The sequence below is a fragment of the Barbus barbus genome (genome assembly GCF_936440315.1).
Source record: "Barbus barbus genome assembly, chromosome: 2".
Lineage (NCBI taxonomy): Eukaryota > Metazoa > Chordata > Actinopteri > Cypriniformes > Cyprinidae > Barbus > Barbus barbus.
Window position 1 is genome coordinate 16,601,031 of NC_136730.1, and position 14,830 is coordinate 16,615,860.

The 14,830-nt window shown below is 35.2% G+C and overlaps 1 protein-coding gene across 4 annotated transcripts in view; it reads left to right on the forward strand.

Annotated features, from left to right (window-relative positions):
• Positions 1–5,101, forward strand: part of LOC306886965 (ras-related protein R-Ras2) — a 37,748-nt gene extending 32,647 nt beyond the window's left edge. For all 4 annotated transcript variants that reach the window (XM_079444368.1, XM_079444371.1, XM_079444369.1 and 1 more), the window contains 3 exons: positions 1,123–1,231; positions 1,781–1,899; positions 2,634–5,101. In XM_079444368.1, the coding sequence (XP_079300494.1) occupies positions 1,123–1,231; positions 1,781–1,899; positions 2,634–2,721 (316 nt within the window). In that variant the 3' untranslated portion in view covers positions 2,722–5,101. The remainder of the gene's footprint in view (positions 1–1,122; positions 1,232–1,780; positions 1,900–2,633) is intronic.
• Positions 5,102–14,830: the final 9,729 nt, after the last annotated feature.

A 14,830-nucleotide genomic window follows, 5' to 3' on the forward strand; every position in this document is an offset into this window, starting at 1 on the left:
CTTTTTTTTCTCCCTTTTCAAATCTCATATCTCATCAGAAAGGCATTTATTTTCAATAAAAATGAAGGAAAATAAAGTATTGGGTAGGGTTGGGTTGGGGTAGGTATATCGAGGGCTTTATAGTCCCAATAAAGTTGCATCTGTTTAATAATGAGTTAAAATTACAATTTTCACTCATTAAGTTATTATTGCATGCTGTTTTATAATACAATATTACAATACTACAATATTAAGGTGCAGATAATTGCCACTATTTGCAATAAGCAGTATAAATAGCAGAAAATCCTGCAATTTCAACATAGAATCTATTGCTATTTGTACTTAGTGTAAATAGCCGCTGCCATATTTAATTTTATTTAGTTTCATATATTGAAACCTTAATAAACATTTTTTTCAATGTTTTGACTGAAATTTCAGTTTAATTAAAACGAATAAATGACATTTCTTTCACTATTTTATGTAATGCAAAGACAATTTTAAACCACTATATATAAGTTTGGGGTCAGTACGATTTTTTAAAATGTAAATAATACTTCTATTCAGTAAGAATGCATTATATTTATCAGAAATGATAGTAAAGACTTACATTGTTATATATAATAAATGCTGTTCAGATTTTGTTTTTATTCATCAACGGACCCTGAAGAAAATGCATTAAGGTTTCCACAAAACTATATTTATCAGCATAACTGTTTTCAACATTAATAATAATGATACCAAATGTTTTTTTAGCAACAGATCAGTAGATTATAATCACTGTTTTACTGCATTTTAGATCAAAAATGCATAAGAGACTTAAATCTTACTGAACTCAAATTATTGATTTGATTGATTAGTTGATGAATTGATGGATGATTTTGTTTATCTTTACATTTTTAATTAAAATTTTATACTTACAAATTGTTTTTAATTTATTTCTTTATTTATAGGGTTTACCTCGTAATGAAAATTCTATCATAATTTATAATTTTATGACATTTAGAGCTACATGTGGTTGTAAAAAATGATAACGTTTTCATGTTTGCATTTGTGTGTGAGTGTGTGTGTCTGAGAGAAATTGCATTGCTAGTTTCAAGCTGTTTGGACCTTTTTAATGGCTATGCATCATCTTGTTTTCCTCAGCTTTGAAGAGATCTACAAGTTCCAGCGACAGATCTTGAGAGTGAAGGACCGGGATGAATTTCCCATGATTCTAGTGGGTAACAAAGCTGATCTTGAGCAACAGAGACAAGTGAGTGTCATGAATCACTTCTTGTAATTTCAGAGAGCTACACTGAATCATTATTGATATGAATATTTTAATATTCTTTGTTTGCATTGCAATCTTAGCATGACTTGGCAATCTTGTATCCATTGCAGAGATTCTGTCTTTTTAGTTTCTGTTGTAAAATGACACATGTACATACTGAACACATATACACAGAACTGAAGAGCACAACGTCACGGTAATTACACGTAGATGAAATTCAATCCTGAAAATCAATGAGCTGAAAGGCTGAAAAATATCAGAGAGTCTTTGTGTCTGTGAGGGAGAGAGATGGTAATAAAAGATATGGGGTTACTGAGTGCATAGAAAGACTCTCAGATTGTGTTACACTGCCACCTAGTGTCAGAACAGAAAATGTCAACCTGTTGTAAATTAACTGCCTTTATTTTTTTGAAAGGCATCTTATGAGACACATTGTTTTAATCAATATCGAACAGAAAGCAAAAATTGTGATAGTTGGAAAAAAATGACGTGGATAGTTGGATTTTAATTAAGGAGGGATTTCTTTTCCAGGTGACCCAGGAGGAGGGTCAACAGCTTGCCCGACAACTCAAAGTTACATACATGGAGGCCTCAGCTAAGATCCGTATGAATGTAGACCAGGCTTTCCACGAGCTGGTCCGAGTCATAAGGTATGTGTGTGTGTGTGTGTGTGCCATACATTGCTGTTGTACCACCAGATGGTGGCAGCAGACAAGCAGCAGGCTGTGGTTGGAATGGAGCACTTGCATACTTGCATACTGCATACTGTTTTTGAAATAAGTATGTAAATCTGTGCACATTGAGAAATGATAAACATTTCAAACAGTAGTATGCTACAATGTTGTCATTATCTTATCATTATGTTGCATATTTACTAGAGTTATTGGTGTCTACTTTATCCAGTTTTATTGGTAAAAATGTCTTTCATTGTGGGATATAATATCCTTAACTTTTATACACAGCATCTGGGTTTTCTTACAAAAAATGCAACTGCAACTGTATTTTAGTATTATTTATATACTATTATAGTGTTAAATTGGCTTTATTTTTATATTTTTCAAGTTTTAGTAATTTTATTGTGTGGTTTTGTCAATTTCTAGTTAGCTTAAATTTGTATTAATACATATTTATGTGTTTTAGTAATTCATTGTATTAATTGTATTGCTAAAGGTAACCTTTATAATTTTTAACATTTCTATTATTTCAGCCTTATTTCAAATACAGAAAAAAAATGTAATAGTTTCAATTAAAAATTACTAAATAAATTGAAATGAATTGAGTTGGAAGCCAAATGTCTCGTATGACATGTAATCTTAGTTTGAACTCAGAGATTTGTACGCTAAATATGCAGCATGTTTTGACTGATTGTCACATCCTCTCACAGGAAGTTCCAGGAGCAAGAGTGCCCACCCTCGCCGGAGCCCACGCGAAAAGAGAAGGATAAGAGCGGCTGCCATTGTGTGATTGTCTAATTGGCCTTTCACTGCCGCCACTCACTCAGCTGCTGTCACTGGTCCCTGCTCCCCACCCTGCCTTCTGACATCACGTCCTGTGCGGATAAATTCGCTGCCTTTCTACATGTGCATGTCTTCAAAACAACAGTCTCTCTCATAGCCTTATCAGGGGCATTTGCGCCTCTAGGACTTCACTACTAGAAGAACCAAACTGACAAAATCTTGATTGAACTCACCATTCTACCTTCAACTAGAGTACTGACATCAGTGTGACCTAGAATATGGTAATCGTGCCCCAACACTAAACATCGCTTCTTACAAATTTGCTATAAAACACACACAGTTCCTTTTTTTTGTATTTTGAAGGATTTTTTTCTCTTGCCTTGTGACATTTGTAAGTTTGCTGAGATGGAAAGACTAAACGAAACACCATTGAGATTGCAGACGACTTTTAGTCACAAGATCTAGAGTGAGATGATGTTCTGAAGCTTTGTGTGTGTGTGTTGTGCCATATCTGTTTTTACTTCCATATGCTAAGCAGCGTTTGTACATAAGTGAAGATTCGTGTGAGTTGAGACCACCTTTATAAAGACAAAACTAAGTCGCAGAGTACCATGTGTGAGGTTGACAAGCTTGTTTTGACATGCATTAAAACAATAATGTACTCGCAGATATGTACATAGATAGCCTCTAACATTATGCCAATTTTGTCAGCAGTGAAGTCAGTTTCCCAACTTATTGTTTGGTCAAGATGTCTTTTTTGTTTGCATCGTAAGGCTTCTTGTATGGGTTTGATTCTTTTAAAGGGATAGTTCACCTAAAAATGAAAAATCATTCACTTAGCCTCATTCGTTCCAAACCGAAACTTTTTGTCTGTCGAACACAATTTTTTTTGTACATACAATGAACAGGGATGTGATTTTCAAATTTTTTTTTAATATTTTTTACTGATTTTCAGATTTTATGACCTGCTTTCGGACCCACTTGAATAATATGTGTGCGAGAAAAAAATAACTGCGTTTGTCAACAAAAGAAACATTTTTATTATTATTATTATTATAGTCCTATTGAATAGGGGATTTTTTTTTTTTTTTTTTTTCTTTGATCAGATGCCAGAATGAAAGTCACTCAGGTCTGTTGTTGTTTTAGGCCCCATTGCTTTTCATTATTTGGACAAAATATTTCAAAATATCTCTAACTTTTGTGTTTCACAGGTATGTCGTGCAGGTTTGGAATGATGACAGAATGTTCATCTTTGGTTGAACTTTCCCTTTCCGTTCTGTGATTGTGAAATGTATTCTACATGTAGCCAGATTGTTCAAGCCTTCTTGACTCTCAGCTCAGATTTCTACATACTATCTTCAGACTCAGGTTTCTCCATTTACAGTGTTTTCACAATGTTCTGACGATGTCTGCTCATTCAGTAGTGCACAATAGGTCTGTTCTCTACTAGGTACCCCACCGAGAAGTAGTCACTCAAATAATTGTCTCTTTTTCTGGCCTTATATTTCAATTCACTTTTACACTGATTTAGTTTTTTTATCGGTTTGGAAATGTATTTAATTGTGACTGAAACAGTGTGAGGACTCCGTTGAACTGCTGACATCACAGGAATCTTTTAAGCATCTTTTTGTGTATATGATCAGACAAAATCAAGTTTTAGTTTTTAGATTATACAAAAGACTGAATTCATACACCAGACATCCACATTCCCACAAGACTGTTATTTTTATTTTTTAATTGTTTGACATTCACACTTCAATCTGGTATTTCTCATCTGACAGGTTATGATTTGGTTTTATTTTCTTCTTCCTTTTTTTCCAGCGTGCATTTCTGTATGAGGGATACAAATAAACAATTTTAGTTTTTGTGTTTTATCATCATGTAATATAAGAAAAAAGATGGAAGTGATCTTTTGAATGGACATGATTAAATGTTTTTACTATATACTTTTATACATTATTTTCTTATCAGACTAGTTAATGAGTATTTTTATATGTTTGTAAGTGAAAACGCTCTCGCGGCACAACTGTGTATATGTAAAGAGGAGTATTTAATTATCTCGGTTTGTTTTGAACTGAAAAAGGCCAATGTATGTTGAACTGTGGTTCTTTCGGTGGACTGAAGCTGATAACCCATCCTAACAGTTGTCCACCTCATAGCCTATAACAACTTTATCAGTGATCACTGGGCCAATGCTTCAAGCTGATGACTAAACCTAAACCTTATCCGTTACACCAGTTAATAGCAACATGGATCAAATCGAAAGCTAGTAAGAACAGAAGTGCATGGCTCTTCTTCTTCCCAGAGTCTAATACATACTGTGTTTTATTTGTCACATCTTTTCCTCCCCCTGTATAGCCTCTGGTGCTATAATAAAATCTATGATTTATCTGATACATTTGCTTTTTCTTACTGAGGAAACAGGGTACAACATGGTGTACAAAATTATAGCTCTCATTCTTTAAGTTGCCATTGAATAACAAGTGTCACCAAGTGACAAGTAGATTGTTGTTTTGCTGTCCTTAAGTACATCCCCTGTGATCTGCAAAACTTCCATTATTTTCTTGGACGGTGTTCCAGCCGACACGGTAATGAGCTGTGTGACAACTTATGTCATAAGCTTGGGTTTTATTGTTAGTGAGTCTGCTGTGTATTCTTCCATGAGATTTAAAAGTGTTAGGTAACATTGTGAAGGAGGAGGGTGTCATATCATTTTGGAAAATACTCCAAATTAAGAGGACTGGCTTCAGAAAAGCTGTTGTTTGCTCATGTTGTGTCAGTTCTACAACTGATGTGTCAAGTAACGGAATTAAATCAATGCAGTGACAGCTATAATATAGAGTTGTTGCTGTATGTGTCAGTTTTATAGTGATTGTAAATCTGAATGAACAGTTACTATTAAAGCTTATTCTGAGACGGGCCTTGAACGGTCAGGGCTGAGTTTCCTAAAAGTATCATAAGACTAAGTGACCATTGGTGCCAATGACCTACAATCTACTTAAAGGAATAGTTCAAATCATTCTGATGGCACCCATTCACTGCAGAGAATCCATTGGTGGGCAGGTGATGTAATGCTAAAACTGTAGTTCCCAGCATGCTTTGCATGGGACTTGATGGGGAGAGTAAAAAAATCTTAAATATTATTTAATGTTTTTGAGAAAGATGAGAAAAACGGGGACTTGATAGTGTTCATGTTCAACTATATTGGGATATAAAACTATTTTAATAACACCAGGTTACCGTTGTGTGGAAAAGTGGAGCGTTTAGGTTTTTCATGCAGCACTGAATACATTTAGCATACTGCTAACTAAAATGTACTAAAAGTCAGGGAACCATACAAAATCATTTTGAGACTATTTAAAGTGATAGTTCACCTGCAAATGAAAATTCTGACATTATTTACTCACCCTCATGTTGTTCCAAACTGTGTGAATTTCTTTGTTCTGCTGAACAGAAAGGAAGATATTTTGAAGAATATTGGTAAGTAAACAGTTGCTGGTAACCATTAACTTCCATAGTTTTTTTTTCTTTCATACTATGAAAGTCAATGGCTAGTGGTTCACCAACATTCTTCAAAATATCTTATTTTCTGTTCAACAAAGGATAGAAATTCATACAGGTCTGAGGATGAGTAAACCATGACAGAATCTTCAAAATATTTTCATGAAATTGAAGTTGCATGAATGGTTGTGTTTCTTAATTGATTCAGATGGAACAGATGACATGAAACCAACACTTTCTTTTCAGTGCAGGGAGACCTTAAATACTCTTAAATCTTAAAATGAATAATGCATAAAATCATATATCGGATCACTGGTCTCTTCGGTCTGTACTTGTCAAATGTAGAAGCCTTAAAAAGGGATTTACATAAATGTATGGGGGTATTGTGCCATTTACCTTATGTGGATGAAAGCTGTGTATATGTGTCAAAATCACAATGACCACCCGATTCACATGGACAAGTTGGCTTTAATAATCACCAACACCTGCTGACAATGAAGGATCATTATAGGGAAGAAGAAAATGGGCACATTGATACTGGTCTGTGAATTTGGTTATTAATCTATAGTGGCTTAAAACACTTTCCTACCGCCCCTGATGAGCATGTGGCAAAAGCGTGGATGTTCTTGTGAGGTCAGAATGTGCCTTAGACTGGCTGTACTCTTTAGAGCCCTTGTTTGGGAGACAGTTTTGTGTCCTTTGAGCACATCTGGGTCATGAATGGATGAATTGACAGCTTAATGTCACTGCGCTTGCAAAAATATATTTGAAGTTCGCTTTGCCTGGCAGCACATGTCCAACATGGCAACCAGCAGAGATTTGAGTGAACATTTCCTTGCATATTGAATTCTGATCTTGTCCTACATATTTGTCAAGACTTTAAATATTTGAATATGCCATGGTTTTAGTTAATATTTTCTGCTATTTTTCTTCTCTCCAGTACTTTTTGATTAGTGATTTTGGCCACATAATCAGTCTCTTTGTTTACTGAATGACAGTTTGACTCTCCAGATTTCCCGCCTCTTTTTTTCTCCTCAGTCCATTCATGCTGTGATCTGGTCAAGGAGTGCAAAATCTATGTAGGCAAACCACTAACTGATCCTCATTACGCTCTCTTTCACTCTATTAATAGATGTCCATTTGCCTTTTAATACATGTTGGTACTCCAGAAAAAAAAGAGGCAGCGTTAATGCAAGAAACTGGAAAATTATACCATTTAATATATATATATATATATATATATATATATATATATATATATATATATATATATATATATATATATATTGGTCACTGGATTCTATAATTCTTTTTTTTTTTTTTTGAGTGTCCCATTTGTTATCATTTGTAATTTATATAATTTGTAATCTACAGTCAGATCTACATCTAGATTTGTGTATTTTTTTTTTTTGTATTTTGAAATGTTGAGGTAAAGATGATCCCCTCATAATTGCTGGAAGTGTTTATAGTTTTGACTGGGGTTCTGTTATTTAAATTTTCAATAACATTATTTAATTATTATTCAATTATTGTAAAATTGCATGATTTCATATTTTGACATATTTCATTTACTATTCACCATTGATAGCTTTAAAAATGTGACCCTGGAGCACAAAACCAGTCTTAAGTCGCTGGGGTATATTTGTAGCAATAGCCAAAAATACATTGTGTGGGTCAAAATGATTGATTTTTCTTTTATGCCAAAAATCATTAGGACATTAAGTAAAGATCATGTTCCATGAAGATATTTTATAAATTTCCTATTGTAAGTATCAAAACTTAATTTTTGATTAGTAATATGCATTGCTAAGAATTTAATTTGGACAACTTTAAAGGCGATTATTTTTTTTGCACTCAGATTCCAGTTTTTCAAATAGTTGTATCTCGGCCAAATATTGTCCTATCCTAACAAACCATACATCAACTGAATAGTTTTTATACCAAATTTAAAATGACCCTTATGACTAGTTTTGTGGTCCAGGGTCACAAATAATTAAAACTATCAATAGTATTTTATATATATATCTATTCTGTAAAAATGACGACTGGCATTAGTTTACCTGAGGGGTCTTTGTGCCAAAGGTTGAGCGTTTTATTAGTCTTTATTTCCCTAAATACTTCTCTAAATAATATCTTGGATGCACCATGCACAAGATGCATTATCACTAATGCTCAGTTTTCTTAATGGGGCAACCATCCTAAAGAAACTAAGCTTAATTGTAATCTATATAAAATAATAATCTATATAAAATCTCTCTCTATATATATGTATGTAGCTATGTGTATGTGTGTGTATCGATGCTCGAAACAAAATTTTGCCGACCATGTACCTTCTATCCTACAATAGAGGGAAAAATTGTCTGCTTTTTAATATTAGACACACGCAAAAGGTTCCCACTGTAACTTCTGCAACAACAAAACTGACGGATACGTTATTTTCTTGAAGAAAATCTTAATCGAAACGTATGCCTGGTGAATTTAACAACTGACATTTCCCCTCTCACAGCCAGTGGTTCAGTCCACCTATTTTAAACCCCTCAACCAAACGCTTTTCTAAGGCTTCCCAGCTCTCCACTAGAAGCATCTGAAGACGTTCATTGTGGTGAAGACGGAGGATTTAACACTCCCAACAATATCATACGGCTCGGCGTCGCTGTATAATCGAGCATTTGTGTCCACAGATGGCCATGGACGGACTGAGCAACAATAAGAGCATGTCATACAGTCGATGGAGTTATGACAGGTAAACACGCCGTTGTTCTGGACACACACACTGTAAAATCTGTTTTTCTGTATGTGTTTAATAATTAATGTGATCAAAGTAAATCGCGACGAGAAACGGTAACGAACAAGCCAACCCAGCTGCTCCTGACGGTGACAGAACACGCTGATTTTAACGACCGAAGTTGTGTACAAAGTTCGTGATTCGTTTGAGAAAGAACAAATGGCATCTTTTTGTAAAAACGAAGGGCATTTCGCAAACCTGATGCTGTTTTTATGTTTTCGTGTTTGCAAAGGCGCTTGTACCAAAGCGAGTCGAGATATTTTTCTGCTTTGCGAATGGAGAATTGAACAGTGGTCAGGCTCAAACAGCACATAACGGGTCATTTTTGTTTTGAGATAACGCTTACTGCGTTACTCGACAGCTTTTGCAGAGCTATTTCAACACGTGCTCTTTCCAGCGCATCTGCTGTGTTTATTAGCCTGGCTTCAGCATCCTTTCAGAGAGCTCCACTGTCAGCATCCCAATTCTCTATATCTGCCTCAGTGCTTCTGCTTATGAACCAGAAGATGCTGGAGTTCATGATGTCTGCAGTAGGTGACACATTTGAAATTTCAGTCAAAACCCAGGATGTGATTGCTATGCTGTGACTGCACTCTCACTGCTCCCCAGAGGAAATACAGAAAGATCCTGTAGTCTTCACGCCTTCATGGGGCATGTGACAATGAGGCAGAAATAACACATGTATGAAGCCAATCTTCTCATCATACCATGTCTGAATATGCACACTTAACAGAAACAAAAAAGTGGTTTGTTAAATGAGAGTGTCTAAACCATGTAGTATTTATTATGAATCAATAGGATTCAATGAAACAATAGCCAAAGTGTGCAACAAGACATTTTGCTATCCCAAAGCCATGGGACTGGCGACATCAGGTTAGTAAAAAAAAAAAAAACTGTGGATGGACTAATGGACATGAATTCTGGCCAAGACTAATACTGAAAGTTCTATACTATTTTTCTAAAAATGCTAAAAAAAACAAACAAATCATAACTACTCCATGCTTTTTCTATATAAAAAGGAGTAAATTGTATAGACATGCATGATATATTTTAATGTGTCTTTTATTGTTTTAATTTATGATAATGTATTTATACACTATATTGCCAAAAGTATTGGGTCACCCCCTTCTAATGAACATGTTTGACTACTTTAGTCATTTCTATGAGTACAAATCTTAATGTTTACAAAAGTGAGACAAATAAAGTAGACTAGAATATAACTAGAAATCTAATTATCTCTCTTTATCTGTATCTATATAGCCTATCTGTCTATCTATATATGATTTATTCAACTAATGTATATTTCTATAATAATCTGAAAACTGAATATAGTGATAATTTGAGACTTATGGTAAATTGTACTTTAAAAATCTTCACCTGATTAATAATTCAGCATAACTTACTGTTATTATCAGTACATCTAAGGTCAAAGGACAATGCTAATGGCAGGTGTAGTACATCTGGGATTGTGTTTATATTGAATACCTGAAAAACACTCTTCATTAGTCGAGGGCTATACATTCCGGATGCGGCATCTGTCCCTCTGTCTCTTCTCGGAGACCCTTTTGGCTAGTTCAGTGTTGGGGGATGCATGTGGGTGATAGGGCACGGAGGTAAATGGAGGAAGTGTTCCTATGGCAAAGACAGCGCTTCAGAGAACAGCTGGTGCCTCTCTTCCAAACAAAGAGAATACTATCCAATGCTGAGTACCATCTCTGATGAATGGATAAAAGAGACAATACCTGCCAGCACATCAGGCTGGAGTACATCCCAGATCATAGTTCTAACTATGATGTGCAGTGAATACAGAGCTGGGCTTGATGGAGACAAAGCACCACAATGTTTTGTTCAACTGATTATAATCCTTTTAACTAGCACTGCAGTAAGAACATTTCCCTCACCTATTTAATTCAGCCTCTATAGATCAGCTCCAGAATGATGGCTTGAGCTAGTTTGGCATTTAATGGAACCGGCGCTGATTACAGATTCATACGTGCACTGTTCGTGCTGCCATTACAATTGACAGCCGTCCTCATCAGGTCTGGAGCTACTCTCAGACGGTCTAATCAACAAGCCGGTGTCCCCGTTAGCACAGCTGAAAGAGCCAAGGTGTTTGCCGCAGATAGTTTTCAGCACAGACGAACTTCAATGGATGTAGTTAAGCATTTTCATATTTCTGTCAAATAGGGGGGGAGTCTGCTCCAATTATCCAAATGTCAAGTGATCTCATTAGGAGGCAGATAAGGTGTCTCACAATCGCCATTAGACAGACCTGATGATAATTCATTCCTGCTTTTTTTCTTTCTTTTTTTTCCACAATACTCAAAGGAGCATACAATCAATGCACTTAATTGACCCTTTGCTAAGCTCAGCCTGCTTGGTTACTGTTGCTAACTCTCGACTAGTTTCACTGAACATCCCAGAGGAATGAAACACTGCCTGCATCCAAATATACATACACAGTAGGCAAAAAACAATATGCGAAAAGAGTAGTAAGTTCGAATTCATTGTATTCATGAAACAGTAGGCAGAGAGAAGTTGTGAATGGCAGTGAGGCAACACAACTGAGTCACATGACAAATGTAGTTCATTCATACACACATTCCTACTATACTGTATAAAGCATACTTTTTTTTTTTTTTTTAATGACCATGAAATAAATACTTATTTAAAAGAAGAATCTACTCTGAGAGTATGTGATTTCACATACAGCCAGTGTGATTTTCAGTGCTCATATAGGGGTAAAGATTGACTGGATATTATTCTTAATTGGACTGAAATTAATTGTGAGATTGCATTGCATATTTATCTGTATTAAAAAAAAATTTAAATAATTGAAAATGTGGTTTAAAAACTACATAGACTGTAAATTAGAATTGAGGCAAAAGCTAAATGTATCACAGTCAATTGAAAGGAGAAATGTAATTTGATTTCTACTGATAATATTAGTGTAAGAGGACTGTTTTTTTATAGTACTTTAAACATTTCAATCAGTATTGGCAGTACATGATGTGAATTAATACATTAAAAAACTGTTAATATTAATTCACTGTGAATCGTAAAGCATCATTTTGTTTTTGGTCATTTGGGGAAAAAGCACTGCTTTTTTAGTATTATTTTATGCTATTATAATATTTATTAATAGTTTAGATTGCTTTTGATTTTTATATTTTCAGTTTAATTTTGATTTAGGTTTTAATATAATTTTATTTTTTTATTATTTTTATTATTATTCTATTTGGAGAATTTATAATTTATTCTATTTATTTTTATTAGTTTTAATACTTTTAGTTAGTTGCCTTTTTAATGTCTTGCTTTGGCATTTCTATTTTTTTTGTAATATTTTAAGTTTTTCATCTAGTGTTTATATTTTATTTCAGCATAATTTCAGTGAACAATTTTTAATAGGTTTTTTATGACAACATGAAATGAGGAAAAGAGGAACAAAATACTGCTTATATCATCTCAGGGTGCCTTTTGTTACTATTATAAGTGACCCAGGCACACCATTTTACCATAATTATAGATAATTTCCATAGAATTGATTAATACTACCCAAACTCACAGTTCCTCCATGGAGTTAGTTACGTTAGAAAGAAGCTTATCTGAAATTTTCTCAAACGGCAACAGTTGTTACCTTATTTCACACATCTTACTATAGTGAAAAATCGTTGGGAGGCACACACTTTTGACATCATTCACTGCAGCTCATGGACTGAATTCCAATAAGAGTTGAATCACTCCATGAATTACACAGAACATCTACTGTGTTCTTCTGAAAGATAAGTGGAACCATTGTAAGACATTTATATAAAGACACTCTCTCTCTAAGGCAGATGCTTGATTTGTGGGATTAATTTTGTATTTCAGACTCTGTAAAATTGTTGAGATTGCTCGGGGGAAAGAGGTCTCCATTGGATGACATCTCAATTTTCTCACCACAGAGAAGGTCTGTATTACCTGCAGAGATGGCTATCCGTTAGCATTTTTATTCATCACCGTGGCAGTTGGGCGGCTTGTGCATGAACCCTAAGGAGTATGTGACCTGGATGGAGGCTTCCATCTTTGTTCATGGGTGTTTGGCTCTAGGAACTAATTCTGGGAAAAATATGTCTTCTACCTTTGTATAAAATATATATTTTAAGGTATATATATTTTATATCTTTGTATACCTGACAATAGGCAAACCAATTGGCATCTACCAGCAAGGGCTGAGAAAGTAATGCTAGTAACAAGCCTTTTTCTGACCACTTGGTTGGAGGTTTAGTAGCCCATGGCCCACTTAATCAATGGGTTGCACTGATGGCACTGGAATCATATTGATAGTGACTTGTTATTGGTACCTGCTGAGGTTACCATCACAATCCAAAAAAAGTGCTTTCTGAATGTTGCTGATTGACGCACATCTGTTGAGAATGATAGAAAATGTTACTTGTGGTTGAAATCCCTGGACAACACAATGGTACCTTTTTTATTTTGGTCTTCATCGGGTTAATTAGAGGATGTCCACGCCGGTCAGCCTCTGCAGACAGACGTCTAAACAGAGCAATTTATGTGAGGCTAAGTAAATATGCGGACTCTCCTCCTATCGATGTTTTGGAGCTTAGAGATCTTAGTGTGGCACAGGGGAACAGATTTAAAAGGCTTTCTGTTTATTTGGCTCACAATGCACCACTGATCTACTGCAAGAAGAGCACATGGCTGCAAATGTATGTGGGTGCAAATCTGTTGTCTCATCTCATACAGTACATAAGTGGCGTCCTTCAGGTATGGCCCCTGGAGGTGTGACCCCTGACATAAACTCAGCCTTATGAATCATTTGGGACCTGTTTCCGTGGTAACCATTCACCCTGACTGAATGTACAGTAAACCTAGTCTCCACTACTGCACCTTGAAGATGCTGTAGTCCTTTTTCTCATGGAGCCAGTTCAAGCCTTTGCTAATGATCTTATGATGGTAACAATAGTCATGGTTGGGTTTTTATTACTAACTTGCCATTCAAATTAAAACTTTATGCATTTGTTTATGATTTTAGGTACTTTTTATTATTGCATTTTTTTGAAAAATTATATGAAAACTAGAAGGAACATATTTTGCACCAGGTTCGAGCAGGTTCTGTAGCTTTTTAAAACTGTATATCTCAAAATGATATAACTGATATACACTACTGTCCAAAAGTTTTTTTTTTTTTTTCAAAGAAATTTAAATATTTATATTATAATCAATTGATAAGTGACAGCATAGATTTTTACATTAATACAAAAATATATATTTTAAATAAATGTTCTTTTATTTCTACATTCTGTTCATCCAAGAATCCTAAAAAAATTAATCAATTTCCAAAAAACCATACTCGGAATTCGTGCTCTGCATTTAACCCATCCAACGTGCACATACACAGCAGTGAACACACACACACCGTGAACACACACCCGGAGCAGTGGGCAGCCATTTATGCTGCGGCGCCCGGGGAGCAGTTGGGGGTTCAGTGCCTTGCTCAAGGGCACCTCAGTCGTGGTATTGAGGGTGGAGAGAGCGCTGGACATTCACTCCCCCCACCTACAATCCCTGCCGGCCCGAGACTCGAACCCGCAACCTTTTTGGATTACGAGTCCGACTCTCTAACCATTAGGCCACGACTTCCCCACATGACCCCTATTTTCCCCTATTTTCAATATTGATAATAATAAGAACTGTTTCTTGAGCACCAAATCAAAATACAGAATGATTTCTGAAGGGTCGTGTGTTTTCCCATCACAGGAATAAATTACATCTTAAAATATGTTAAAAGTAAGCCTGTCTAATGATTAATCGCGATTACTCTAATCCAAAATAAAA